The sequence below is a fragment of the Clupea harengus genome, chromosome 4 (assembly GCF_900700415.2).
Source record: "Clupea harengus chromosome 4, Ch_v2.0.2, whole genome shotgun sequence".
Lineage (NCBI taxonomy): Eukaryota > Metazoa > Chordata > Actinopteri > Clupeiformes > Clupeidae > Clupea > Clupea harengus.
In genome coordinates this window covers 8455902-8483697 of record NC_045155.1, presented here as the reverse complement: position 1 = coordinate 8483697, position 27796 = coordinate 8455902, and the positions used below count along the sequence as shown (strand labels likewise).

Sequence of the window (27796 nt, the reverse complement as noted above, 5' to 3'; positions counted from 1 at the left end):
AGGAAGAACTGATCCATGTTAGCAACAATTCAAAGAATTTATTTTGTAAGTAAGAAATTGTTTCGAGGACAGCGTCACTGAGACTTGAGCCTTTCATCAAGATGTCTTCCCTGAGCACATCCTCAGGCAAGCCCGCTTACATGACAAGCAAAAAAAGTGATAACAGCCATGTAACCTTTCAGATCAAATGTAGAAAAGATATATAAAGCCTATAATACTGATATCGATTACAACAGAACATATATATATAGACTACATATTGTACATTAAATGAACTGATTTCTTGGTTTTACATCTACTGTCTCCCTGCCTCCTCCCCTTTGTGTATGTGCCCTTTCAGAAATCTCAGTTCACCAGAGGTCTTTCAGTTCCTCAGGGCGAATGAATAACTATAGTCAGTGAGGAGACCGCATGTCCACAAGGATCTCATTGTGATAGCATTCACAATGCTGAAAGTAGTATCTAATATACGCCTGTGTATGTGTACACAGTCATATTGCAGGAATACCAGTGAAGTGACCCAATCCAGGGGGAAACCTGCTGTTCCTACTCCACACCAGCAGGGGAGACTACTACTAAATCTTAAATCTTAGATACTGCCTGCCAGCAGAGGCGAGCGCTCTCCATGGTGAACGTGCACTCGGCCATCATAGTGGGCATAGTTGTAGAGGTGGTTACACTGCAGGATGGCCTGAACCCGAAGTCGAAGTTTCTGAAAATAGTTTGAAAATTGAAAAGTAATACTTTCAGTAAAATCATTAAAACAAGTAGATACATTTTCCTCAGCAGAGTCTTAAGTAAGAATGATAGAGATCTAGCCTCAGTTCCAGCCCAAACCTAGAGCCAGCTGGAGTGCCGCCTCTCAAGAGAGTCTTGTGAGTCCCAATCACATCAGCCCCTAATCTAATGAGAGAGGAGGAAACGTCCAGCGTGGCAGCAGGAATGAGGTACTGGCTGGGGACATGTTCACCTTGAAGTCCCGTATGTAGGTGAGGAAGAAGAAGATGAAGGAGAAGGCCAGAGACCACTCAGCGGCAGCACTCACCAGATGAGCTATATAGCCCTACAACAAACACAAACACATATTAAAATAGAAAATAAACTGTAAACTGGGCGGAAACAAATCTAAAAACAGTGACCTTGTTTCTTGTGATTAAGACTAATAAGCACCAGTTGTGTAATGAGTAATCGCAAGAGCGGTTTTCACTCTCCTGTGTTTAACTCTGTGCTGGCATTATACCATTAGTGTGCTTGGAGCAGCAACACAACTTTTATAAAGACTCAACTTCCTGCCGCCCATCTCCCATCTCACCTGGGAAACCTCGCCATTACTCACCGATTCTGTGGACTCCCAGCGCACCTTTGTGATTAGGTCAACATTAGGCTCCTCGTCATACATGATGATAGATGACACAAATACTGCGGGACGTTCAGGGTTGAGTCACAACTTCACAGATGTTTGATAAACAAATACTCTTTTGTTCTGCCAGCATGGTCTCTGACATGTAGTAATAAAGAGCTACTCGAAGAGTGGCTTTATCCCTCCACCAGTGTCTCTCTGCATAGTTGTGGGTAGTCCACTGACCACTGCTCTATCTGCTCCGTCTATGGCAATGATCCACGCATGCTAAATTGACCATCCATGAAATTAAACCTGATTCTGTAACATTCCCTTTTCTCAACATCTTAACGTTCCTTCTCATCCACCTGTAGAAGTCAACACATCCTTACCCAAAATATTTACTACCCTCAGTATTTTCATCACACCAGTTTGAACACCAAATGTTGCACATCACATTTGGGTGCCCCACTTCACTAAAAATCATAACTGCATCACCATCACCCGTGACACCAACTGACTCATAATTCTATCAGTCATTCTCAGAACTCTTCCCATCACCCTCACAGTATCCCCACTCGTCTGTAGTGCTCCCTCCCTCCTACTGACTTTGCTAGGTGTTGCATACAGCAGGCCCTACAGGCCGTTTCTAAGCAGAAGGATACAGGTGACGATGCTGACCAGCGCCCAAAGTCCCACCGCAGTGCGCGTCCACAGGATGCCTGTTCCGTGGAAACGGGGCTGCATGCGGTACGACACACCTGTCTGCACCAAGATGTACAGCGCCCCCGGAGCAAAGGTCATCCCTGCCCCGACCAGGTGTACACCAATCAGGTCTGTTTTCTGTGACAGACGAGGGAAAAAAGAAAAAAAATAACCCTCCTCTGATCAAGGATCCTGCAAAAGGGCCACATTAAAGAAACAGTACAGCTAGAGAGGAATAGGGCAAATGATACAGGGATATACCATGGGGTGGAGCGGCCCATTCAGGAGCTTTTCAGGGTTCAGGTGTTGAAGGTTGGCAGAGGCAGTTCCCCTTACCTGAAAGTTAGCAACGATACACATTCCACAGCAGCTGAGGTAGCCAAGGATGATGCCCACACCGTTGAGCAGGTGCAGAACATGTTCACTTGGTGAAGTTAATGTCTGGACTTGCTTGTATCGCACATAGATTGTGGCTGCACCTGCAACGCACAATACCAGTGTGATATACTGGAAGCAGAATGATCTACCATAGAAAAATGTTTGCATTATAATCTGAAGACTGTCAAATGTTTTGATCTATTGGTTTGTTTTACTTCAGAGGCATGTACACAACTTGATCAGTAGTGTTAAAAATCCGAAGATTTCAGCAACATCTTTGCTAACAGTGTTCCAAGTAATATGCAAGCACCAAGGACATGGGTTTGATACCCAGAGAGCATAAATACTGATAGAAAATGTACATTATATCTGTGTAATACTATTAGTCACTTTGGATACAAGTGTCTACTAAATGTAAATGTAACACAAACTAGCACGTTCAATTCCCTGTCTGTCAACAGTCTCATTTTGCGATGGAAAGTACACATAAGTGCATTTCGGACCACCATCTAGTTACCTAGGTATTACCATAGCATCAGCTCACTCAAATACAGCATCTGTTTAACTAAGGGTTTACCTCGATACCAATTAAATCTTTATGTGGAGACATTTTTTTCATAGGTTGAAATCTATTGCTGTACACAGTGTTTTGTGTGAAATTCTCCTGGTTACAACAGACATTTCCATATCTCCACAGCCCTGTCCTTCAGTCTGACATAGACACCCTTACCTAAAAATGAGGTGACAGAAAGCATGAACCCAAACAAACAGCGCTCTGGAACCTGTGTGCCTGTGTCACTGCAAGCACAAATACAGGATTTAATGGTTATGATCTCCACATGCGTCAGCACGCAGGCATCAGCCCAATGAACATCACAACAGTGTTTCTATGTTTTCTTGAATTGTCCCTATTTAAAACAACTACACAGCCTACTTGGATAGTAATGCTTTATTTAACCGGAAGAAAACACTAAATGAGATAAGTGCTCAAAAAATATTTAGGTCACACACACACGAACACAAGGTGATTTACAATCCCTCAGTTATCTTGCATCTCCCACAAGCACTCCCCACCTATCCACCACAGATGACTCTCCTGGGCAGTTTCATCATATCAACCTGTAAAGCATTCATAGCAAACATGCACACTCACCTGATATAAGGCAGTACTGCGTCTGTGTGTCCCAGGAAGACGGCGATGGAGTAGGAGAGAACAAATGTGGCCGTAGACCAGATGACTAGTGCTGCAGGGAGCCAGCAAAGCCCCTGCTGAAACCACCACATCTCACACACACTTACTTCACACACACACACACTTACCTCACACACATCTAACCCTAACCCTGCTGAAACCACCACATCTCACACACACATCAACTGCCACGCTTCCCGTCTACCCTAAATATTTGGAGTATTGAGTAAGCCCATCATGAGGTGTTAGTATGCGTTTATATAATATCGAACTAACATGCACAGCGATAGTTAGGAAAATAGAGTCACTCACGCACATCCATGCAAACACACAGACAAATCAAAACACCCAACAGATCCAGTATAAAGAGTTTGCCACGACAGAATCACATCCAAGCCTCACACACATTCCAAAGATGGGGGGAGGAAAATCCTGCTCTTTGTGTGCATGTGTATGTGCACTTGTGACTTGGTCAGCTGACTCTCATTCTGCGTGATTTTACTTTTGGATCTCAGAAACCAGCGGTCATATCCCCAATCCCAACACACACACACACACACACACACACACACACACACACACACACACACACACACACACACACACACACACACACACACACACACACACACACACACACACACACACACACACACACACACACACACACACACACACACACACACACACACGGCTACATGTTGAGTGCTAAAAATAAGGGCAACAAACTGAAACGTTGACGGAATAGTCTGTTAGCATAAATATAGCAAAGTTTATTTCACATTGGCATCTTATTTTAAAAAGATATTTTGACTGAAACTCAACAATAATGCAACATTAAAAACACTTTTCTATCTCAATTAACTTTTAGAAATCAGATACAAGCGAAATCAAAGACAGAGATTGTGGTCAGTCAGTAAGAGGGTGGTAAAAACACAACTGTGTGTGTGAGTGCGTGTGTGTGTGTGTGTGCGCGCGTGTATCTGTCTGTCTGCTCCAACAGCAGCAATTGAACCAATTGTTTGAGCAGTGGAACGCTCACAGGTCATGTGGCCAAAACACTACATGTAATCCCTTTAAGACCGAGAGCCAAGAACGTTCACCTGTGGCAGGCCACACAAAGCAAGTCTGAACTAAGTGCCAAACATTTAACAATCGTGAACCGATTTCCCTTTAATATCACACTGGGTACTGGGGTGATTTAAAAAAAAAAAAAAACACTGTGACTACTGGCCATCATACAACTGGTTGTTAAATCATACAAAACATTTGGATCTGTACCGAAGAGTCAGGAGGGTTAACTGAGGTAAAACGACACGGCCCTAAGGCCTGACCAAAGACGCTGCAGGTCTAAGAGAATGACAGACATGTGACTGACTAGAAACATTCCTGCAGCTGTAACAGAGCCCTGTGGGACAGCGTGACAAGTCCCACAAGTACACATGAGAACTGTTAGAAAAAGGTGATCTAAGGAGTTTAAGGTAGGATACTAGGGAGTGTGGGGTGAAGGGAGTAACAGAGGCTTTCACATTCGACATGGAGAGTATGGTGAGGAGATAGTTAAGCGATGACATTACATGAGCACCTGTGAGGAAACAATGTTTACATAATATTAAAAAATGAAATAATAATTAAAAAAACTATAACAAAAGAAAACTGAAACAGGTACAAGTGAGAAACGGTAGAGGTAGAGGAAGCATGTTTGCATGTAGAGGAGCGACACCTCTGAGGAGTGTGTATGCCTAAGTCTTTTAGTGAGTGTGTGTGTGTGTGTGTGTGTGCTCGTGTGTGTGTGTGTGTGTGTTGTGGTCTACAAACTCACTCACGCATGATCTAACAAATCAAACCTGCATAAAAATTCTCCTGGAGGTCTCCTAATAAGACTCTTACCGCTGCATGAAAAAAAGAACACAGGCGCACTGCCATATAGGAAAGCTACGAGTTACAGAGCAACAGGTCAAAGGCACAACATAAAACCGCAATTAAACGCCACCACCTAAAGTGTGAGTGAGTAAACGTCCCTTCCTTTGTTTGTGAGCTAAACAATAACACTTGCAATTCCCACACAAGTGAATTAGTTAATTATGTCCGTTGCTCTCTGTTTATAGAATAAGCCGTGTAAGTCTGTGTGTGATTGTTCATGTTTAGCCCACGGCCAAAACATAACAGGGTGGAATGACTTGGAGAAAAATGCACAGTGTTTGTATAGTATGTATGTGTGTATGTGTGTGTGTGTGTGTGTGTATAATTGCAATGGTGTGAGCAAAGGAATGATCAGAAGTGAAGTGTGTGTGCAGTGGAATGTAAAGAGGAGTGTGTCTGAGCGTGTGTGTGTGTGTGTGTGTGTGTGTGCGTGTGTGAACAGGGGAGTGGTATGGAGCAGAGTGTGTAAAGCACAGTGCGTGAGAGTGAAATGGAATGATCGTGTGTAATGTGAGCATTGGTCATTCAATATGGAAGAGTTAACAGAGATAGAGGCTTCAACAACACTTTCCCTTGTCCAACACACAGTATAAAATCCTATAAACATAAATCCCTTCATTAATACCATGGGATTATTCTTTTGTTTAGATCATATTTCTGAACATAAAAAAAGTTACAATACGTGGACCTTTTAAGCAGGTAAGACATTCTTATGGTGAAATTAAACTAGACTTCACAGTGACGGAATTTCCTTTTGCTTGGGGTTCTTGGCAGCTCCACAGAAGCCTTCCCTCATTATTCCTTGACCACAGACACAGAGATCAACCAAACGCATCCATTTCAGTCCATGGGCTCCCTTCATCTGGTATTTAAATAGCAGCACATGTAACAACGAAACACTGCTTGTGGATGATCTCGACTGCTCTAGGTTCATCAGCAACTGAACTGGCTGTTTTGACTTGTGTCTCCCTCTGCAGGCCACAGGGAGAATCGCTCCTCACTGTGGCAGAGGAATTCCTATAGCTACAGCTGACTAAGCATCAGCAGCTTGGCTCTCAACTTGAGGAGAGCACATAACATGGTAGAGTAGCGGTCATGGCTACATTTATAATGGTGGCTGTCAAGACATCTAGAAGAATACGCTTAGAACGGTGGTTGACATAGCAACAATGGGACTCTCCCATTTATGATGGGAGTGGTTATGACAATAAAGTAAGTACAGTTACTGTGGTGGTAGTCGTGACAACTGTGGGACTAGAGTTAGTATGTTGGCTGTCGTGACAACTATGAAGCTATAGTTAACATCGCAGCCATAGTGGCCTCAATGCTCAGTAATGCCCCGGTTTGGGCACTGTTAAATGTGTTCCATGATCTTAAACCGTCTACAAGATTTGAGTTGTCCAAAAAAAACAAAGGAAAAAGGGTTGCAGCCAATCCCTGCTGCTGGTGGGCGGAGTTGAGTGACTGAGGATTACCTCGGGCACGACTTGTGCCTCTTGAGTTTGGAATTTGATTGGCTGCTCATACATTCCTTGGAAGACGAGGGCCTAAAGGGGTTGGACTGTGACAGTCAGTTAGTGGTGGTTCTGCCGGGCACTTCGGCTGGTCGTGATGCGAAAGACACAAATGTCCAAGTGGGTGGCGATCTGGTTGCAGACACTGACACAGTACCGCAGCAGATCCACAGCTGACAGGAGCTACAGTTTGTGAGAGAGAGAAAGAGAGAGAGAGAGAGAAAAAAGAGAAAGGGGAGGGAGAGAAACAGGAAGAAAAAAATTACTCAGTGTGACTAAAGCCAGAGACACCCCAATCTGACATCAAAGAACTAGCAGAGACTACAGCCAATGGCCAACTAGCACGTACGTTCTGCGATATTTATATACAGCTATGTTTTAGTACAAAGGTGAGCTACTTCTCTCCTTGGATACACAGGAGTGTGACAAACTTTGAGCATCTGCATTCACAAACAGGAACACCACAAACACTCTCTACTCTATTTTGTATTTTTTTAACATGGATATTACATTGAAAACCATGTAGATTATGAACACATTTACAGCAAATGTCTTTGCCTAAGTGATATAATACAATATGTCCTCATCATACGCATTAAACAGTCAATCAGAGTGATCTCTGTTTAATGGGCTCTGCAGCCGACTGTGACCGGCCGAAAAACCGACACTGCAAAAACTAGGGCCACAGACCACAGTGTTTTTTTTTTAACAGCTCAGTGTTTAAAAAAAAAAAAAAACATGTGACTTTGTACAGCTGTGAACAGCGCACAGACCACAGACTTTGAGCGTGTCTCAGTGCGAGCGAGGCTGGATCTGCACTTACAATGGCGATCCACAGCATGACGTACTCGTCCACCGTGTTGCTCACGCACTGGTTGAGGCAGAGCAGTAGGGGCCCCAGGAAGGCCAGGTCATACAGCCGCATCTCACTCTTGGTCATGTGAGCCACCTGCACAACAAACCCACCACAGTTAGAATGAGCCTCTGTATGTGTGTGTGTGTGTGTGTGTGTGTGTATCTATGTGTGTGTGTGTGCGTATGTGTCTATAAGTGTGAGAGAGAGAGAGAGAGTGAGTAAGAGAGAGTCACTCACCACTAATTTGTTGGTGATCTTGGCAGACACAAAACCAAAAGCAAGAATGAAGAGGCAGGGGTGCGTCTGGAAGAGGAGTCCAGAGGACTTGTAGAAGATCAGGAACGCCAGTGTGATCACCGTTCCTATGTGGAAGCCTGGAGACAACACACTGGTTCCCTGCAGGGGGCAGAACAAAGCTAAACTGACAACAGCACAGCTACCTTCCACAGCCAAAGACACAGGTGTGCATTACAGCAGTAGATTTCCTCTTTTGCTGATTGATGACCAGGGAGAAATATGTGTTTGGTTTAGGTATACTCACTGCAATGGTGGAGCCATTCTTGCCCACACCCCCTCGCAAAATGACCCGGAAGTAGTTAGTACAGGAGAATATGGCCCCCAGAACTGTAAGTATGGCAGGGATCAGCTTCATGGGCATGTGAAATACTGGGAGCTGTAAGGGAAATCAGGTAAGATTATATGCATCCACTGACACTCACTCAAAAACAATCTGACAAAGTTATATTTAGATAAGCCATATGTAATGTTTGTTGTCAACTATGAATTTATGACTTTTGTTGTCAGCTGAGCTTATACAACTATACCAATGTTATACTTACACTATGACACACTAAACTATAAGGACCATAAGGACAAATCACTACAACAAAGAGGCATACTCTATAGAATGCACACGACTGAGAAACATAAAATAGCCTTCCTCAACAAAATCAATATGTCACACCTTAAAAGACTATTATGTACAAAGTCAATTCGATTTCTTGTGTATTTCCCAAAAGACCTAAAAATCTAAAGATGTAAATTTCCAAACATTCCATGTATTTCCTAATTTCCACAACAGGGTTTAGTTAATCAATAACTTAATCCATGGTTTTAGGCATATTGAGGATGGAATGTGAGAAATATTTGACTGGACCACTGTGCCACTGATAATGACTCTGATGAAAGTCTGGGGACTGACATGTTTGCTCACTTCATCCACTTCTTTCACTTATTAACTTACTTTGAAACTATGGCACATTATGGTTATTCATTCTCTTGTTTCAGAGGTCTTGGTTTTACATTTTCTGTGCACAGACTCTCTGTGACTAAAATACTGGACATTTCTGAATCTCTAGAGACTGCAGAAAATGCTGTAGAGGATCCAGTTTGGCTCTTTGTCTGTGTCTTTTCATCAGGTAAGCAGGTACATTTTTGCAGTGGTTTAAAATGTCTGTATTGTACTGAACATTGCCTAAATTCATACAAATACAAATACCTTTGCTATCTTCTACCCCATAGTTAAATTACAAATATTTATTTCACAAAAAAAAGGATAAGCCAATTCATAATTAATTAGGCAATTTAAATTAGGCAAGATAATTCTGATAATGCAGATAACATTGAATTAGCAGATCATAATGCCTCTTTCAGCCAAAGTAAGAACCCACAGTAACAGGAAATAATATAATTTCCCCATTCAAATGCAGCTAATTCCTCAACAGCTTCATGATAAAAAGCAACAGCCAAGTGCTTGAAGCCTTACCTGAAACTGCCAGAAAGGGGTTCCTCCCACGGCAGCAAGCACATACATGACTATTATGAAGATCTGAACTTCAGTTACATCAATACTGAAGGGCAAAACAGAAAGCAGAGAGTAAATCAACAAGGCAAAATTCACATGGAGATTCACACATAGCATTGATCTTGACAGAACCTATCTGATATTATAATACCTCTTGGGGAATTTCAAATGTACAGCTTTGCAAGTGGGCTGAACTACTGAAATGACATAAGACAGTGCAACCCTAATGGCCATGAATGTACATGACATACATAAAGGTTACACTGTGCAAACTGTCAGGGAGGCATTTGCGGGAGGGAGTATTCTGAAGAAGTGAGAGGCTGTCATACAAATGTGTGAATGCAGACACAAGGTGAGATGCACAGCTCTCAGTGCACTTACATGCCAAAGCGCAGTGTGCCCGAGACGTAGGTCTGCCAGTGGGCACAGTAAAACATGAACATGCCCGCAAAACAGCAGAAAAACATCCATCCAGGATGGGTTCCCAGCTGCACTGCAATGCACGTGCCCAACACCACAAACACTAAGAGGGAGAGAGACAATGAAAGAAAAAATTAAAGAGAGAGAGAGAAAGAAAAAAAGAAAGAAAGAAAGAAAGAAAGAGAGAGAGAGAGAGACAGAGAGTGAAAACAAAAGAGAAAGAGACAATCAAGAGAGACAAAGCCAAGAAGGAAATAGTTTAAGCTTCATGTACAGTAACAGACATCCTGGGAATGGGGAAGTGTATTGTCAGCCGGAGCCAAAACCATAGTCCCTTAAGGACAGTCGGCCATTTTCCAAGTGCAGCAAGCACTGCAGATCCCCAGGAGGACACAGAGGTCACACACTCACCGGTGGAGAGAGAGTCGCAGCCGTGGTCAAAAAGCTCCCCCAGCGGTGTGCTGCTGTTGGTGCGTCTCGCCTGCTTCCCGTCTATGGCATCCAGAGACTGGTAGATGAAGAGCCCCACAGCACAAGCACCGTACACCCACGTGGGAGCCTGAGAGACAACAACAACAAGGAGGGTCGTTTCTTTTAGGGCCTTCTGAGACCCTTAACCAGGACGGAAACATTTAAGTAAGTATAGAGTGTGAGCAGTGTAGACAGACCTCTGCCTGCCTAGCATTAAGTAATTTCGTGAGGTGAGAGAGGTCCCTTAACCCCATAGGGGCATGTCAATTGGATGACAACGCGTGCGTAAGCTTTTCTGCCAAGCAGAAAGTGCTCTGCTGTTGTGCTTGGAGCAAGGCTGACGGTGCTGATTTTCAAACTTACACACGAGTCAAGTTAAAACCATTTCTGTAAAAGTATCAGGCACCTTCAGGTACCCTAGGCTAAAGGGAAAAGTTGTAGAGATTGTGAAGATGGAACAGATAAAACAGGCAGATAGAATGGGAAGGGCAAGATAAAGCAAGGATAGAGAGAGAGGGTCAAACTAGATAAAGTAGGTCTCAACAGAATGAGATAGGGGCTAGAAACAGAAAAGGAAGGCTTCGAAGCGACCAAGTTGCTTTTAATCTTCGTCGGGGATGCCAGGCAAGGTCTCGGTGTAGATTACACATTGACATGACCAAACACACCTAATCCTCTCCAAAGAATGAGCTTACACAAACAGGAGTCCGTGACACAGGTTAACACCTCTAAGCCTTATACTAAATTATCCCATCCTGTACACTGGGTCTGAGTGCCATTCAATAAAAACCTTCGACGGATCTCACTGCACATCACTGAAAAACATGAAGTACCCTGAGCCCATGCATCCTCTCTCTTCACCCTGCTGTGTACAGCCAACACCATGCTCTGTTTTGAGAGCAGTAGAGAACATTTGGAGAAATTGACTGACAACAAATGACAATCTTATCTTCCCGTAGATGGAAATGGTATGGCATAGAGGCATAACCCAGGTCAGAAACTCTGTGTATTAGGGTGATGCTCTAGTTGTCTTATGTCACAGGCCCTTCTCAACATACCTGCTCAGTGGCAGTGGGACAATAGTAGACCAGCACCAAAGTGGTAAGGATGTTGGTGGCAAGGCCCACAATAGTAATGAGGTTGGGGGCGATCCACGTGGGCACCTGGGCCACCAGGCCCTCCCAGTACGGCTGCATGCTGGGCTCCAACAGGGAGCGCCCAGCGCTGCTGTAGCGGTGTTCCTCCAAACGCTTCAGCTGTGGACGCGAGAGCTGCCCAGCTGGCAGGTCCAACAGTCGGCTCAGCATCGACATCCCAGACTGGGCCCCAGAGTGCGAGTCACTGCTGGAGCCTCCATCTGAGTCTGTGGGAGCCTCCGTCCGGCCCCGGCGGCTGCGCTTACTGGCACTGCCACTCATCTTGGAATTATGACCAGCCCGATGATGTGACAAACACTGTTGCTGCAGATGCCTCCACCTTGCCTCACTACTGTCCACGAAAAGAGCACTCCAATGACTGGGGTGGAGAGAGAGAGAGAGAAATTATTTGTGAAGAGGGAACACTTGACAATGGATACACACAAACTTGATAATATTTGCAGGCAACAGCGTCTGCTGCATATCTTAGGGGAGGCTTACAATACAATATTGTCTGCTGTCAGCGGGACAATGGAGGCCTGTGTCATGACACAACACACCGGCTGAAATAATCAGCGCTAGCCGGACCTGAGCTCGTAGAACACGGCTTAAAATTCGAATTGCAATGAATGAATAACCCAAAGGTGTCTCCAATCACATCATCTACTAGTTAGCTGACCAGCAAGCTAGATACATTAAATGACAGAGAGCGCTAAGTGAGTGAGGAAACCACCCTTTGACAGATAGCTTGTTAGCTTACTATCACTAACTTAGTTTGCATCGTAGTCTATATGTGCAGTATTCAGCTGTGAAGAAGCTCACATAAAATAAAATCACATACGAACAAGAGGAAAAAACTAATTTTAGCATTATGGCAGATAAATGACCACAGGTTCAAGGTATACGTTGCTAGCCAGAGAGGGACCATCTGATCGCTTAACAATCTCAGTCACTGTTGCTAGCAGTATGACATTAACTTACCTTTCCGATTCCTCAGGGGCGTCAGGCAACCTGGGAGTGTTTTACAAACTAGCTAACCTACATGAACGTGAAGGAGCTATATATCACGAGAGTCGGCACGTATCGCTTTGGTCGGTCATAGATGGCCCAGAGAACCCTCGTACACACATTCAACCGTCCAGATCGGACCGAAATTCATGACACGGAGGCTGGGAGGAATGCTGCATGGGCAGGTCTGTTGATGTGCCGTGCACACACAGGAAGTGTGTTATTCGGTTCAGCAGAGACGATTGCTGCCCTCTAGTGACAAGCGTTTATAATCAGTAGGGGTGAATGCTGTTTGTGCTTTATCCTTATTCGGTGTGGGAAGGCAACTACCTTTCTCTTGTATTTCTCCTCCCTGTAGTAATAGTTTCATATGTATATACAGTGTAGCCACTTCCCTACAGAAATATGTGATAACAGGTGAGTTGCATGAAAAACAATTTATAGAATTCCAGAACATTATGTGCATGATTCAAACTTTGGCAAATGTATTGTAGCCTGGCATGGCATGAGGTGCATAAGGTGAACTCAAAATGATCTCGTTCACCATCACACAATACATTTAAATGCAAAAAAGAGAGAAATAATCATATTTTGATTAAGACTTCCCACAACTGTAAACGTGCGCTTCATTGAATATATATCTCGGAAGTCTTATGCAAGTGTAAAATTAACTTTGTACAAGAACGAAGGCACAAATCATAGCATTTCTACTTCAAACTTGGAACTTGGCGTTAGGTATGACCCAGGAAGTACTCTTGTCATTAACAGGGCATTTTACGTCACTATGCACTGAAACGATTGAGGTCGAGTCCAGAGGTAAGCAAACAAAAGATCATCTCCTCATGTTTAACTATTGAACAACTTTATTCCCATACCTGTTGTTGCTTTCAATCATCTGGGGTTATATAGAAGTATATGGTAATTTAGTTTTTGTTGATAACATGTTGACTGTGTTAACTATTCACATGACAACTCACTTGGCCAAAGTTGGCTTGCAAGGCAGTTTCAGAAGTCAGGTAACATTAGCAAGCTAGCTAGCTAGCTAGGTTCGTTTCGGAGACCAAGCCAGTCGGAAGCTAACATTAGTCACCTATCCTAGGTTGTTTGTTAATGAAGGAAGTAACTTTACGGGCGTTAAGTAGTATGGGAATCTGGGAAGTAAACTTGGCCATGGCAATGTGAGAAATTTCAGAGAGAAAACTCTGAATTTTTGACAGCTAATTTTAGTTAGTGCGATGACGACTGGGGGTTTAAGTAGCTACCATTAGCAATGGAATTTACCAACTAGCTAACTGGCTAACATTAGATAGCTATCTAGTTAGCCAACTGCACCGAAGCTAGAGGCTTGACATGAAAGTAGAGCCTATTGTTTCAACAAGTTAGAGTTATTGTAATGTTGTTACTGGTGTGCGTAAAAGTAATTTGAGAAAAGTCAGAGTATGACTCAATAGTTGGTTAGTGGGCAGAAAGTGAACGTTTGACGTGGGTAAACATTTGACAAGGTGACAAGTAAGTCAGGTATCATAGCACTGCTAGCTTGCCAACAAACTAACGATACTCAGTGGTCCATATGTGATGGGGCGTTTGATAAGGACCTTACAGCCTAAGATTTACATTAACACTATTTTGGGATTCTATATGCTTGCCCCACTCCAGATGTACTGTCTAGTAGAAATGTACATCGGTTGAAACTGAAGGTGACGACACATTAACTAGTGCCGAACAGCTCCCACCCACAGGCATGTGTAAATCAAGGTTAATCCGTAAAATAATCCTTCCCAAAGCAAAACATAGCATCCGCAGTCTGTTGTGGTAAACTTGCTTGCCCGGTTGGTGAAATCGCATTTCGGCGGAGCGGAGGAACTGGTTGTTGTGTAATACCCACATTTCTAAAGTTATTCTCATGCTCACTTCCTATGACTTCACTTCTGTTACATAGATAACAAGTTTTGCTGCGGGGAGCTGAGCATAATTCGTCATGTTGCATGATGCATCAGAGACGATTTTTGAATCTGACTGTTCAAAATTGTAGATCGGGGTTGCAAAAATATACCCAGTATAAGTGGCCTCCACACATCATCCTAGCGATTATAGTAATGTTTTGCAAGGGAACAACTGAAAGTCCACTCAGATGTTACTCTAAGCACAGGTCATCTTGCACTCACACTTGGAAAACTGATACAAAAGAGGATTATGTTTTACTCCAAATTAAATAATGATTAACAGTCCACAGCATTCCAGTGCTCCTCATTCAATGGAGTGGCACTTCTACAAAACCACTCTTAAAACCCACATTTCACTACACGCACTTACACCATGCATTTTTTTCACAAAAAGCACACAGTCCATGGTTGGCATTCCCTACATAAGCTGCATGTGCACAACCCACCTTCCAGCCTGTTAATGAGCCTTTTCTGGTCTACCCTCCATAGCGACCGTAACCATGGCAATGACGGGCCAGTCGTCCTTCACCACCATGAGTAATCATACCAAGGAGCGTGTCACCATGGCAAAGGTGACGCTGGAGAACTTCTACAGCAACCTAATAGCCCAGCATGAGGAACGGGAGATGAGGTGAGCACCTTGTGTGCAGTGTAGCTGTAGTTATGTTTAAACTCTCAGCACCTCTGGGTGTTTGTGGAGCTGTGGTGCTGGTGCAGGTATATGAACATTGGACAGTAGACGCCACACACAATGGTTTAAATTGGTAGTACTGGCAGCACTAACTTGGGGTGTACGGCCTTTGCCTGGCCAGCCATAATGGAGTCCTCCCATATATTTATCACAGCGCAAAAAATGTATGACTGATCAGTTGCACAAAAACTGCTCAATTGTCTCTCAGGCAACAGAAGCTAGAGAAGGTCATGGATCAGGAAGGACTGGCTGATGAAGATGTGAGTAATATGGATGTTGACAGTCTGAGCCCTGAAATACTAGCCTATCTGTCCTTATCATGCATACACACAAACACACATACACAAGCTGAGCTATTGCCAGCGTTTGTGTGATGTTTTCATGTGTCCCCTCCCCCACAGAAGCGGATGAGGCGTTCCCAGCATGCCCGTAAAGAGTCAGAGTTCCTCAGGCTCAAACGCACACGACTGGGTCTCGATGACTTCGAGTCACTGAAAGTGATCGGCCGGGGCGCCTTTGGTGAGGTAAGATCTTCAGGTGCTCTAAGTCTGCCACATGACACTCTTCCTTTCTCTTCATTTTTTGATTTCATCTCCGCTTTTCTGCTCGTCTCTCTCTCTCTCTTTATCTCTTAGGGTGTTGTGCCTACACCGACACTATCCCTCTCTTTCGGCATTTTCCAAGTCATTAAATAATCCTTCTTTTAAGTCCATCTGTGTGCCTCTCTCCCACCCGTTAGGTGCGTTTGGTCCAGAAGAAAGACACAGGACACGTATATGCCATGAAGATCCTTCGCAAGGCAGACATGTTGGAGAAGGAACAGGTGAGGGCCAAACTCAACACCAACACAACCCTATAATATCCTCATTCATAAACACACATGCTAGTCTAGAGGTCACACCGAATTAGAATGCCTCACTTGAGCTCATACAGACCCTGTAGTCATTAGAATTGTATGACAACATCCACATACTTGAGCTCAAAACTGTGTGTCTGTGTCTGGCCGTGTAGGTAGGACACATCCGAGCAGAGAGGGATATCCTAGTGGAGGCAGACAGCCAGTGGGTGGTGAAGATGTTCTACAGCTTCCAGGATAAGATGAACCTTTACCTCATCATGGAGTTCCTGCCAGGAGGTATGTTTCCTTGACCTTAATGTGTTGATCGCAAGTATATGGTGCCGCAGTTTACTACAATGAGAATTGTATACCGTCTGGGACTGGAGGTGTTTTAACAGGCAAACTGTTCTCTCTCTCTCTATCTCTCTCTCTCTGTAGGAGACATGATGACTCTGTTAATGAAAAAGGACACCCTCAGTGAGGAGGCCTCACAGTTCTACATTGGGGAGACGGTGCTGGCCATCGACTCCATCCACCAGTTGGGTTTTATCCACAGGGACATCAAACCAGACAACCTGCTGCTTGACTCAAGGGTGAGTGAATGTGTGTTGTAGGGATGTCAAATTCTTTAAAAATTGCATTTTAATGCAAGTTCTTTAAAGATAAAACTGAAATTGTATTAGATATGATGCCCCAGGTGTAATGCATATCTCCGATTCACACATGATCTGTAGACCTTCACATGTCTGAAGATATGTCCGATGTAGGAAAACCATGAAAAAGACACCATCATATTCAACTATGTTGGATAACCTCATAGCAATTTTTTTTTACCATTTAAATAATCATTACGAAGCTCTGGTATGCATTGAACTGTCTGAGTAAGATTGTTTACCTCTGGATAGTCAACTCTGATTGTGTATAAATCCATGTAGAGTTACAACGCAGTTATGTGCTTCTGACTTTTAATACATTGTATCTGTGTGATGCAGGGCCATGTCAAGCTGTCGGACTTTGGGCTGTGCACTGGTCTGAAAAAAGCTCACCGCACAGAATTCTACAGAAACCTCAGTCATAACCTCCCCACTGATTTCAGTAAGCACACACACACACACACACACACACACCATCTCTGTAGGACCCTGTGAAATCCATTTTTATTTTATTTTTAATAGATTTGGTTTCATTGTCATTAAATCTTATATAGAATCAAAAAATATACTAAGGACAGACTACTGTGCTTTTACACACTTTTCATCTGTCTAGGTGATAGGCCTATGTTGTAATGGGGTAGGGAGTGTAGGGTAGCAATGCTAGTAGAACCAAAAAGACTACAAATACAGTTTCATTTACTGCAATTTTCAGTTGACTTTTTTTATAGAATGAAAAAATTGCAAACGTGTTTAAGGGGATATTATCTTCTGGTTTCTGGTCAGAAGACATTTGTGTTATGATAGTCTACATGTACATTCTAAGTCTCATGGTAATTCTAAGAATATTCAGATTCTGCCCTAATGACCAATTTTATTCTCCTGTGTTGGTCTACAACGAGTCACTATATTTCCTAACACAATACGTTAGTTTGTCATCAATGTGAAACCATCGAACGCGAGATGTTGATGTAATGAGATTTACTGAGTTGTTTAATTAACTCTGGATAGCTGTCTGTGACATCTTTGCCCATGTCTCTCATGCGGGCCAAAATATTGCCTATAAGGCTATCAAATGTATTTTTCCTGTCGTTTTTATTCAAAAGGTCAAATTCCACACAATTCTGTGTTTAACTGTGATTGTTGTGTTACTGAATTCCACAATTCCATCCACACGAGGACTATTATGAGTGTGTGGAATGGGTTGGTAGATCACAGGGAGCATTGGACCTGAGGGTTCTGTAGGGGTCCCTGACATGACTGTGTGTGTCTTTTGGCAGATTTCCAGAACATGAACTCCAAGCGGAAAGCTGAGACATGGAAGCGAAACCGGAGACAGCTGGTGAGACAACCCCACCCCCCCAGGGGATCACAGATAGACCTGTGCAAGACACACACACCCAACAGTGCTTCCCACAAGCAAGCTAATGTTAAAATTATACTGAAAGCATCTTTTTGAACACAGCCATGTTTAGTTGTAGTCATGATCCTCTGTGCTTTGAAGTTTTGGATGGAAAATAACCCTGACTGGCTCTATGTGGAGTTAAGACACACCTTTTTTCTGCTTTGCTGAGTCAGACACTCTGGCTGTGACACTCTCCAACCTGGGAGGTTAAACATTAAGTACCTTGTCATCAGGACAGGAGAATGTCTTATCAATGACCCTTGAACAAATGCTGTAGTTTTAGTAAGACTCTATCTCTGTTTACCATCTAACTATTAATTTCTCCCCTGTCCTGTCTCCTCTTTGATGTATGTCTTTCACTACAGGCCTTCTCGACTGTGGGAACCCCTGACTACATTGCTCCAGAGGTGTTCATGCAGAATGGCTACAACAAGCTTTGTGACTGGTGGAGTTTGGGGGTGATCATGTATGAGATGCTGATTGGTGAGTTAAAAAGCTCTATGTTGAGAGTTCTGTTAGGAATGCATGTGTAGGCTTTGTGTTTCCTGTTGAGGTGTGAAGACCAGGTTTAAAGAGCTTTTGGTATAAGGAAAACTATTCATGCTCATGGATCGTGTGTGTCAATCCATTTAAGTGTTAACCACACTTTTTGAGGTATGGTTTTATAGGCAACTAGTTTTGGTACCATCCTCAAATTCATATTGTCATTTGAAGGACCGATAAACCAGATACCGAAACCGATAAATCCAGGATATGTATTATGTAGTTCTGTGTTTCTTGGCTGGAACACCTTGCAAAAATGGAAGAAAAGCTTTCACAGCATGACATTGCCAGCAATATACTGCCAAAAGACACCAGTTAGTGTGTTGGCAAGTTTCTATCGGTGTCAACTGGGCTGTTGGTGGTGTTTGCAAGGTTTTTGCATGCCTTTTAGGTAGTTAGCTTGCTAGTTTTGGAACAGAACTCCTTATTGCTGCTTTAAGTCTTATTAAACATCCTAATTTGTGTGTGTGTGTAGGTTACCCTCCCTTCTGCTCTGAGACTCCTCAGGAGACGTACAGAAAGGTGATGAACTGGCGGGAAACGCTCGTATTCCCACCGGAGGTGCCCATCTCAGAGAAGGCGAAAGACCTCATCCTCAGGTATCTCCATCTTCTCCCTCCGTAACATCTTTCCCCACTACCCCCCACCTCTCATCTGACTGACCACTACCCACTTCTATTGTGAGATCCTCTCTCCCAATGACCCTAATACATTTACACTAATCAGATGGATATGGCAGTGGTGACACATTTGCACAGTAAAATGTCCCGTTTTGGTGCTGTGGGAATGCTGAGTTTGAAAATGGTCTCTCCTGTCCCCTGATGCAGGTTCTGCTGTGAACCAGACCACCGCATCGGCACCAGTGGAGTGGAGGAGATCAAGACCAATGCCTTCTTTGAAGGGGTGGACTATGACCACATCAGGTACTCCACACACACCAGGCTCATGCTGCTGTCACCTGGAGAACTGTTGTGATCAGGGCTCTGATGCTTTGAACTTTGAACTGTGCCCTTAGGGAGAGACCTGCTGCCATCCCCATTGAAATCAAGAGCATAGATGACACCTCCAACTTTGATGAGTTCCCTGAATCAGACATCCTTCAACCAACAGGTATTTTAACATTATTCTATTACTGCATTATCATTCCTATCATTGGTGTTTTTATTATAAGTAGCAGTGATCGTAGTAGGTCAAAAGGAGCATAGGGTTATTTGGAGTAGCTTGTAGGAACTGTGATGTTGGCTGATATGGAGTGATTTTGAGTCATTTTTGTTTGTTTGTTTTGTTTTCGTAGTCGTAACCAACCACAGTGAGGCGGACCTGAAGAATAAAGACTGGGTCTTCATCAACTACACATACAAGCGCTTCGAGGGCCTCACAGCCCGCGGGGCCATTCCCTCCTACATGAAGAGCAGCAAGAGATAGCCCCTTCACTCTTCAAAGGACTTTTCCAGAGGACTGCTCACAGCAATCTTCTGGAGTTTGACTCTTTCCTCTTTGCGTTCCCGGTCCTCCTCCTTAAGGGATTTTAAAAGTTTTAATCTTGCTTTTTAAAAACGGACTCCCTCAGAGGTCGCGACCTCTACCGGCTTGGCCTCTGCTTCCGCAGGGAGGGAAATGGGACGGTTGTATGACTCTCTCTCTCTCTTCCTGCTCCCTCCTCTGATCCACTTGATTGTTTGGACTCCGGCAGCGTGGCCACCTGCTTCTCCCACTTCAGCTCTGGAGAAGAGGGCCCTGCTGTCGGAGGCTCACTCGGATGTCCTCTCCTCCTGCCATCTCAGGGCTTCCACATGCCTCTTACTCCCCCCTCAAGCTCCACTGTTTCTCCTACATGGCTTTGCATGATCTCCTCTTCTTTCACCTCTCCCAACCACACCTACTATACCTCTATCCCTCCTCGCCTCTCCTCTTCTCTTCTCCATCTCCTCTCTTACTCTTTCTCCTCACATCCATTCTACTCCTTGTGTGAGTGTTTGGGCTGCTGTAGTCTCGCGTGTGCCTCACTCTCAATAAGGGCTACTCTCTTTCTTTCTTTCTTTCTTTCTTTCTTTCTTTCTTTCTCTCTCTCTCTCTCTCTTTATTCTTTGTTAAACACACATTTGTCTGCAGACACTGGAGCCTTTTTGAATGAGTTGGACCTATTTAAACTCCCTAACGGAGAAGCTGGATGTGAGCTCCTCATTTTCTCAGCTGTGAACAGCAGCAGACAGGCGTAAGGACAGTGTGTGAAACGCACCCCCTAAAGCCCAGTCACACTCAACCAAAGACCTGGGGGACGAAGACAGTTTCAGTGCCGGCAGCTTGCTGTCTGTCTCTCTCTCTGTTTTTCTGTCTGTCAGTCACTGAATCACTCCTTTGTCATTCCTGTGTCTGAGTGCCGTCTCTTTAGCGGGCTGTTCTCAGATTCTGCAGCATTCCATCCTGTGGCACATGTGTTTGACACAAATCTGTAACCTCAACTTACCCATTTCACAGGGAACACTGGCTGTCAACACTTGAGACTTTCCATCTGCACTTGCCATTCCCATAACTCAAGTACATTAGTCAATGTACGTTAAATGTGCCCAAGAGCGCCCACTTCAGGGCTCTGTGGGTGCTGCCGTTAAATGAGTGGAATGGCCATGTTGATGTGACTGAGTACTGTGATTCTCAAAACTGTTTTACTCTTTCTAAACCTCTTGCAAAGTCTTAAAAACCCAGTGACTGATAACTGGCAGCTGGGAGAATGAATGATGTTTTGAGGTCAGACAAGCATACACAACTTTGGACATCATCTAGATATGGCTCTTTCTGTCCAGCATGCAGACACTATTTCTGTAGGGCAAGCTATGTATGTATAATTTAAGTGCAACTTAATTCTCCTCAACTGCAAACACTGGTTAAGAGTCACTAATAATGTACAGGAGAAGAGCTGGGGGGCAGTGGTTTGAGGTGTGCTCATTTGAATGTAGATGTACAGACACTGGAGTCCTATGGACTTTTGTCTCCCTTCCTGTCTTACTTGGAGATGGTCTGCCGTCTGTCTGATCTGGGATTTGACCTTTTCCCCTAGATCACTGCAGCCCTCAGTACCACCCCCCCCCCCCTCTCTCCTCCAGGGCAATAAGGCTCTTATCTGTATTGAATGCTATGAGTGCTAGGTAGTTACAGTAGCGTAGGTTAGCATATCACAATAACCCAGAGATGCTGTTCGTTTGAGTAGATTGACGCCTTGAGTCCAGGTCTGCCGTGATTTAGTCTCTCGATGCCGTCATATGTTCTGGAATGTAAAATCAGGACCAGTCAGCTGGTCGTGCGTGTGGAGCAGAGCATGTGGTGCTTTTTTGTGAGTTTTGTGTGTAAATATGTGCACAGGAGCATGTGTTGTGATCTGTTTGAAAAAACATTAACAGAGAGCGTGTGTGAGTGTGGGTGTGAGTGTGATGCATGAGCTGCACAGCTCTGAGGGGCGGTGCTTCTGCAGGATAGGATTCCGCCGCTGATGCATGCTGGGTAGAGGCTGATTTTTAAAGCAAATTACTTTTTTTGGGGAAAGTTTTAAAAGTTTTATTCTTTTTTTAAATTATGCTGCTTGAATAGGTTTTTTGCGTGATTGTTCTCCCTTCCAGGCCGAATTGCAAGTGCTAAAGCTTGTCTGCTCTACCTGTTAAAATCGTTCGGGATTTGGGGATTAAGTTGGACACTGTTAATTAGAGCTCTCCTCTCACCCTGTGGCATCAGGCTTTCCATTGACTCACAGAAGGGACACAGACCCAGTCAACCAGCCAGCACTGTGCTGAGTTAAACACTCATTTTAACCAACTCATATTCAGTCAGCTGGAATAACACTGTGCCACGTTACTCAAAGTGGACTTAACCAACACTGCTGCCTTAACATTGTCAACTTGGTCAACACTGTGCTGAGTTAAACTCTCGCTGATCCGTACAGCATTAAATAGCATTGCTAGCACTAGCGATGTGCTACATATACTCTTCACCCCGCCAGGATTGCATTAAAACCGTAAACCACCAGCACTGGAATGAAAGTGGAGTGGTACCAGCCCAGCATTAGACACAATCACCAGCACTGCATTTAAGTCAGCTTTTAGCACTGCATTGAGCCCAATGCACAGCCAGAAGTTCTCTTGTATTCATGCTGCATAGTGGGGGCTTCACAGCAGTGGCAGTGTGGGTTTGCACTGCTGAGTGCTGGCTTGTTATACTGGTGTTTGCGTTGAGCTCCCTGGGGTAGGGGACATTTGTGTACCAACTGTGAGTCAGCTGAACGGCCGGTGGTCTTTGGTGCCCAGGATTTCTCAGGAAGCGGGAGGTCTGTGTGTGAATGCACTGTGCTACTGGTTTTTTCGTTGAATGGGTGTGTGAGTCAGTCTGCCGGTAAGTCCGCTCAGAACTTTCTGATGTTGGTAGACTGGCTGTGTGAAATGACTTGCCCTGCATGGGGTGGGGGGGGAAGTTATTTGCCCAACTGGGTGGTTGTGTGTGGTGATGGATCACTGAATGGCTAATATTCAAATTATGCACTTTTTTCAGTTAGAGAGTAGATCTATTGGTGATATTAAAAAAAGAAAACATTTTTGCCTTTTTCTGCCCTTTTTTCTTCATTGATTGCTGGTAAAGATGTAGTCAAAACCAGTTAATGTACAGCGGAGAGACAATGAGCATGTACATAGAAAGCTGCTTATGCTGTTGGAGGCTTTTGCAATTGCTACTGGATGTGTAATGTTGCTTTTGGGTTCATGCCCTTCCTTGTTTCAGCACCTTTCTGTGGATGGTTAACATCTTGTTTTTATTTTTGTGCGGATGACCAGTTGAAAGCAATAAAGCACCTGATGACATGAAACCCAACCCAAGCCTCTCCTGTCCTTGTTACCACTCCCCCCCCCCCCCCCCCACACACACACACCTGGACTCAGTTGTTATTATTAACATTTCAGTCTTTCAAGTCTTAGTTATGGGGGGTAAGCAATGTTACGGTTACCTACTGAGACACCTTGAAGAGGTGCTTCAGTGTTTGGTCATTTGTCTCATAAAAGTAAAATGTGTAAATGATCATGACTTAATTTAAGGATTAGTTTAAGGATTAAACATATATTTTCAACCTCTGGGTGTCAGAACAGACAAGATGAACTGTACTTAAAGTTTTGTATGTGTAATGGCAGTACATATGTACCAGTCGCATGTTCTGTATTGAAATGGTAAGATGCTGAGCGGGGTGCATGGTAAGCAACATGGTGTAGATGAGGCTTAGATTTTTTTTATTTTGGTGAAATATCCATATAAACATACAAGTCATGATCACTGCTGCTCCAGGGAAAAAAGGCTTAAGGGGGAAATCTCACCCATCAGTACTGTAGCAAAACAAAGTAAAGAGGTTTGGTTGTATTTATCTATGTGTGTTTATGTAGGAATTTCAGATAATTTAACATGGGCCTAATTGATTTAACCAAATATTCTACAGTAGGCTTTGATTTTCTGTGCCATTGATGACTATTGTGTTGGAGGTTGCATTGCGTATGAGGTTCTCTATGACTGAAAGTGGTCCTGGACCCATCTGCTCCTCAAAATCTTTGCAGGTGAGATTTCTGTGCGGGTGACTGTTCTGCCGAGTCGTCTTGGCCGTGGGCCCTGCTGGCCTTCTCCTGTAGAGGTCCAAGAGGAACAGCAGGAGGAGGAGGACTGCTGTGGCTGCAGTGACTGTGAGGCTGATTAACAGAGGGTCTTTCACACCACTGCTGGACAGCACTGATGTCTGGCTGCTGTTGGTCGAGACGGAGACCTCGTCCCATTTATGCAGAGCACTGGTGAAGTCCAGGCGGAGCAGCTCTGGGGGCAGGACCTTGAGGCCGTAGAAGGTGCGTTTGAGGCGTTTATGGCCTTTGTCCAGCACATCGCAGCGGTAGGTGCCTGCATGTTGTTCCTGCAATGGGTCCAGTGTGAGCTGTGCTAACTGGGGTACTGCCAGACGTGAGAAGAGTGAGTTGTCTGTCGTGACTATGCCACGAGCAAACCGCCAGGACACGGCGAAGGAGAAACGGCCCATGGCTCTCATCACCTTTCCCAGGCAGTCCAGCTTGATGTGGCCCCCTGCTGGGACTGTGAGTGTTTTCATGCCACACTGCCAGGTGTCCAGGCACTTCACCTGCCGCTCATAACACTTCCCCGGGCCCCCCACAGGGCACAGCTTCTGAACACGGATGCCCAGCCCACAGGTGGCGCTGCAGGGGGAACTGTATGTGACAGCCATTGAACTTAGCGACTGCAGCTCCTCCAAGTCCCCTCTTTTTGGAGAAGCATGACAGACATAACCAGAGAGGAGTACTGCCCACAGTGCCCACCTCCAAATTTTCATTTCTGCTTCTGAACTTCTGACATAACTCCCAGGGGTGGTTGTGCAGAGTGTAGAAGTAAGCCATGCCATGTGACACTTCACCACAGGAGGTTTTCCTGGTACTCCAGAAACATCAAATGGATGAGACTGAAATTCCACTCCAAGGAGGCTACATTGTTACATCACAGTTGGGGCGGTCCAGCTCAACATTCCAGGGATACTTCCAGAGAATTACAATTATCAGATTTGGAGCACACTGAATTTTCAGTTATTAGAGTCCAATAATCTTTTCTTTTTTTTTCACCAATAAAAATTCAGTTTGGTTCCACAGAGTATACTACTTTCTGAGCTCCCCTGTTAGACTCAGGCTGCGGTTGTATAGGCCGTCCTGTGGTCTTTTCCTTACCACTTTTCCTTGATCTCGATGGAAAATCAAGGTCAAGGAAGATGTTAAGTATAGAATAGGAATTATAGGAAAAAGACGGTGCTAAGAGAATCAGACTGCACTTACACTAGGCTACTAATTATGCAACGGTGGATGTTATTAATGTTATTGAGTGGACGTTGATTGGGTGGTTCTGGGGCGATATTATCTCCTTTCCTTTTGTAAAGGGTGTTCCAGTGTACCCTAGGTGATACAAAGGGAAGCACTGAAGCACCTTTCCTAAGCATTTAGAGAATTCGACCAGCTCATCATGGATGTCATTTAGATACCTCCTGGTCATTTCACTCCGTTAAGAAACTTCCTAAGCCAAAAAGACTATACGGACGGGGCCTCATATTGATAAACGTTACTTTCTCATCTTTCCTTATGCACACATCAGTGGCTTTACGTCTTCAAACCACTAGTGGGCGTCGTTGAACTTTTAAAGTGCATAGGAGAAGTTTTGAACCACACCGCGTCTTCCCCGTTAAAAACGTCAAAATATTTGAGCGTTTGCGTAGGGTAATTAGGTTGTATATTTCGCACACGCAGTAGGCCTATTTCGAAACTAATGGAATCTTAGTGCATGCAAATCGGTTTGTACCTACTTATAATTGATGATGTTGCCTGACAGGTGCGACATCCATGTAGCTGTGTTGTTTGGCAAACACAGATTCAGTCCGACTTGGAAGACAAAAAGCTGGACACTATGGTAACCGATACAGGTACCTTGTCAGAATAAGTATACATTATTTATACAAATGAATCATCTCAAGGTTGTGAAATGTTCAGCCAAACCAAGGTTGAAGGCGGTTTGTGGGTTTATCTTTCTGTGCCAACGGTGTGTGCTCAACCTGAGTAAACAGGATGTGATCGATCAAAAGAAGCACTGTGCCCGCTACTTCTTTTCGCTTTGAGCACAACCATAGACGAGAAGCGTGAAAAGCAGTTCTCATCATGTGCATCTCTGACAGAAAGCAGGAAACCTTTGTCCCATTTTAAACCGCTAAGGCCTCATTATCATTTTATCGAGCTTTTCACACGCTTTCAAAGCGCCGTGGTTTAACAGCACACAGTAATCCGACCGCAGTTCTCATGGTACCAGTGTTGCCCATGTCCAACTTCGCAATCGTTGCTTTCCTATTTCATCGCTGCAGGACAGAAGAATTAAATGAATATTAACTGATCATCAGTGGGTTTGGAAACGGCATAATCTGAGAAAATATACATTTTTGCAACAGGTCAGATGTTTGCAGTAAAAAGGTGTTTCTTTCGTGTTCATATGAATGCATGCCATGTAATGGTTTGCTCCTAAACTGAAAACACTACAACAGTCGTCTGATTTGGGGGAGACAGAGACGAAGTAGCCTACCCATGTTCCCTCATAATATGTTACGCAATTGACGAGGAGCGTAACTTGCAGACGGTCCCTGCTGTGTGGCAGCGCTGTTTTTCGGCGACCGCACATTTCAGTTCTGTGTTGTCTGCAGCGCGTGAGCACACACATTTCTGACCGCCTGTTTACCACTACGGAACTCGCCGTAGATATTACATCACTGGGAGAACTTTCTTACCACTTCTATCTTTTACATTCTTGAACGTGTCGCCAGACGGATATTCTTGGGGTTGGAGATAAGATTGTCCCCTTCAAAACAACTTGACTACAGCCAGTTCAAACGAAACTCTAGAAACTTAACGGTGGACGTAGAAGACTGATACATTGACTTTTGGTGCACAGAGGTTGCCAAAGTGGCCGTCGTAATTGTACTGGACGGTGTGATGCTTTTGAAAATTTGACTTTGCTTTTGGTAGAATACGTTTACATTAAACGATATCATCAGTAAGCGGTGCGTAGCCAGCTCCAAGCGAGATGGATTAGTCGAGCAGCGTGGTTCTCAGAAAGTTTTACGCGTCGGATATCATCCTCCCCGTACTTATCGAGGATTCATATCTGAGATATAGCAGAGAAATGGAGGAAGAGGACAGCCCGCAAGAAAACGGGATTCAGAATCCCAGGGACTCGGACCGCCAACTAAGGTTGCGACTTTGTGTTCTAAATGAGATTTTGAGCACTGAGAGGGATTACGTGCGCATACTTGATTTCCTCCAGTCGGTAAGTTTCATATAGTAGCCCTTTGTATCTCACATCACGGCAGCTTCACAAAGCGTTACATCTCACATGAAACAATGTCGCTTTATTGAAATGTTTTGACAAGAGGGATACT

The 27796-nt window shown here is 44.2% G+C and overlaps 5 protein-coding genes across 5 annotated transcripts in view; 2 read left to right on the top strand and 3 right to left on the bottom strand.

Moving 5' to 3' along the window:
- Positions 1-18: 18 nt before the first annotated feature.
- LOC105906768 (DNA damage-regulated autophagy modulator protein 2) lies at positions 19-4185 on the bottom strand. The gene is made up of 7 exons (XM_031566012.2): positions 3576-4185; positions 3153-3220; positions 2381-2523; positions 2005-2182; positions 1337-1419; positions 971-1063; positions 19-712 (listed from the first exon to the last, which is right to left on the bottom strand). The coding sequence occupies exons 1-7, from the start codon at positions 3704-3706 to the stop codon at positions 590-592; spliced, it is 819 nt and encodes a 272-aa protein (XP_031421872.1). The 5' UTR covers positions 3707-4185; the 3' UTR covers positions 19-589.
- Positions 4186-4359: 174 nt separating this feature from the next.
- On the bottom strand, positions 4360-13000 carry LOC105906821 (choline/ethanolaminephosphotransferase 1-like). The gene is made up of 9 exons (XM_012835017.3): positions 12720-13000; positions 11661-12117; positions 10543-10690; positions 10093-10234; positions 9673-9757; positions 8449-8580; positions 8145-8303; positions 7875-8000; positions 4360-7234 (listed from the first exon to the last, which is right to left on the bottom strand). Exons 2-9 carry the CDS (start codon positions 12018-12020, stop codon positions 7112-7114), a joined length of 1275 nt encoding a protein of 424 aa, XP_012690471.1. The 5' UTR covers positions 12021-12117; positions 12720-13000; the 3' UTR covers positions 4360-7111.
- Positions 13001-13052: 52 nt separating this feature from the next.
- stk38a (serine/threonine kinase 38a) lies at positions 13053-23664 on the top strand. Its single transcript, XM_012835014.3, has 15 exons — positions 13053-13163; positions 13515-13562; positions 15179-15320; positions 15589-15640; positions 15782-15904; positions 16120-16203; positions 16392-16515; positions 16657-16811; positions 17211-17313; positions 18149-18210; positions 18639-18756; positions 19292-19415; positions 19644-19739; positions 19832-19926; positions 20111-23664. Exons 3-15 carry the CDS (start codon positions 15190-15192, stop codon positions 20239-20241), a joined length of 1398 nt encoding a protein of 465 aa, XP_012690468.2. The 5' UTR covers positions 13053-13163; positions 13515-13562; positions 15179-15189; the 3' UTR covers positions 20242-23664.
- A 607-nt stretch (positions 23665-24271) lies between these two features.
- tmem81 (transmembrane protein 81) lies at positions 24272-25383 on the bottom strand. Its single transcript, XM_012835015.2, has one exon. It carries the CDS (start codon positions 25235-25237, stop codon positions 24272-24274), a length of 966 nt encoding a protein of 321 aa, XP_012690469.2. The 5' UTR covers positions 25238-25383.
- Positions 25384-26669: 1286 nt separating this feature from the next.
- prex1 (phosphatidylinositol-3,4,5-trisphosphate-dependent Rac exchange factor 1) overlaps positions 26670-27796 on the top strand; it is a 61585-nt gene continuing 60458 nt past the window's right edge. The window contains exon 1 of the mRNA XM_012835016.3: positions 26670-27684. Within this exon, the coding sequence (XP_012690470.2) occupies positions 27541-27684 (144 nt within the window). The 5' untranslated portion in view covers positions 26670-27540. The remainder of the gene's footprint in view (positions 27685-27796) is intronic.

Excerpts from the sequence above, each read along its gene's own strand:
- LOC105906768 (XM_031566012.2), bottom strand. The coding sequence starts at position 3,706 with ATGTGGTGGTTTCAGCAGGGGCTTTGCTGGCTCCCTGCAGCACTAGTC. Across the intron at positions 2,183-2,380 it reads GTATCGTTGCTAACTTTCAG|AAAACAGACCTGATTGGTGT; the intron begins GTAAGGGGAACT and ends CGTCTGTCACAG. Across the intron at positions 1,064-1,336 it reads GCTGGGAGTCCACAGAATCG|GGCTATATAGCTCATCTGGT; the intron begins GTGAGTAATGGC and ends TGTTTGTTGTAG.
- LOC105906821 (XM_012835017.3), bottom strand. The coding sequence starts at position 12,020 with ATGAGTGGCAGTGCCAGTAAGCGCAGCCGCCGGGGCCGGACGGAGGCT. Across the intron at positions 9,758-10,092 it reads GGCACACTGCGCTTTGGCAT|TATTGATGTAACTGAAGTTC; the intron begins GTAAGTGCACTG and ends TTTGCCCTTCAG. Across the intron at positions 8,001-8,144 it reads AGATCACCAACAAATTAGTG|GTGGCTCACATGACCAAGAG; the intron begins GTGAGTGACTCT and ends TTTGTTGTGCAG.
- stk38a (XM_012835014.3), top strand. The coding sequence starts at position 15,190 with ATGGCAATGACGGGCCAGTCGTCCTTCACCACCATGAGTAATCATACC. Across the intron at positions 15,641-15,781 it reads AAGGACTGGCTGATGAAGAT|AAGCGGATGAGGCGTTCCCA; the intron begins GTGAGTAATATG and ends CCTCCCCCACAG. Across the intron at positions 19,927-20,110 it reads AGACATCCTTCAACCAACAG|TCGTAACCAACCACAGTGAG; the intron begins GTATTTTAACAT and ends TTGTTTTCGTAG.
- tmem81 (XM_012835015.2), bottom strand. The coding sequence starts at position 25,237 with ATGGCATGGCTTACTTCTACACTCTGCACAACCACCCCTGGGAGTTAT.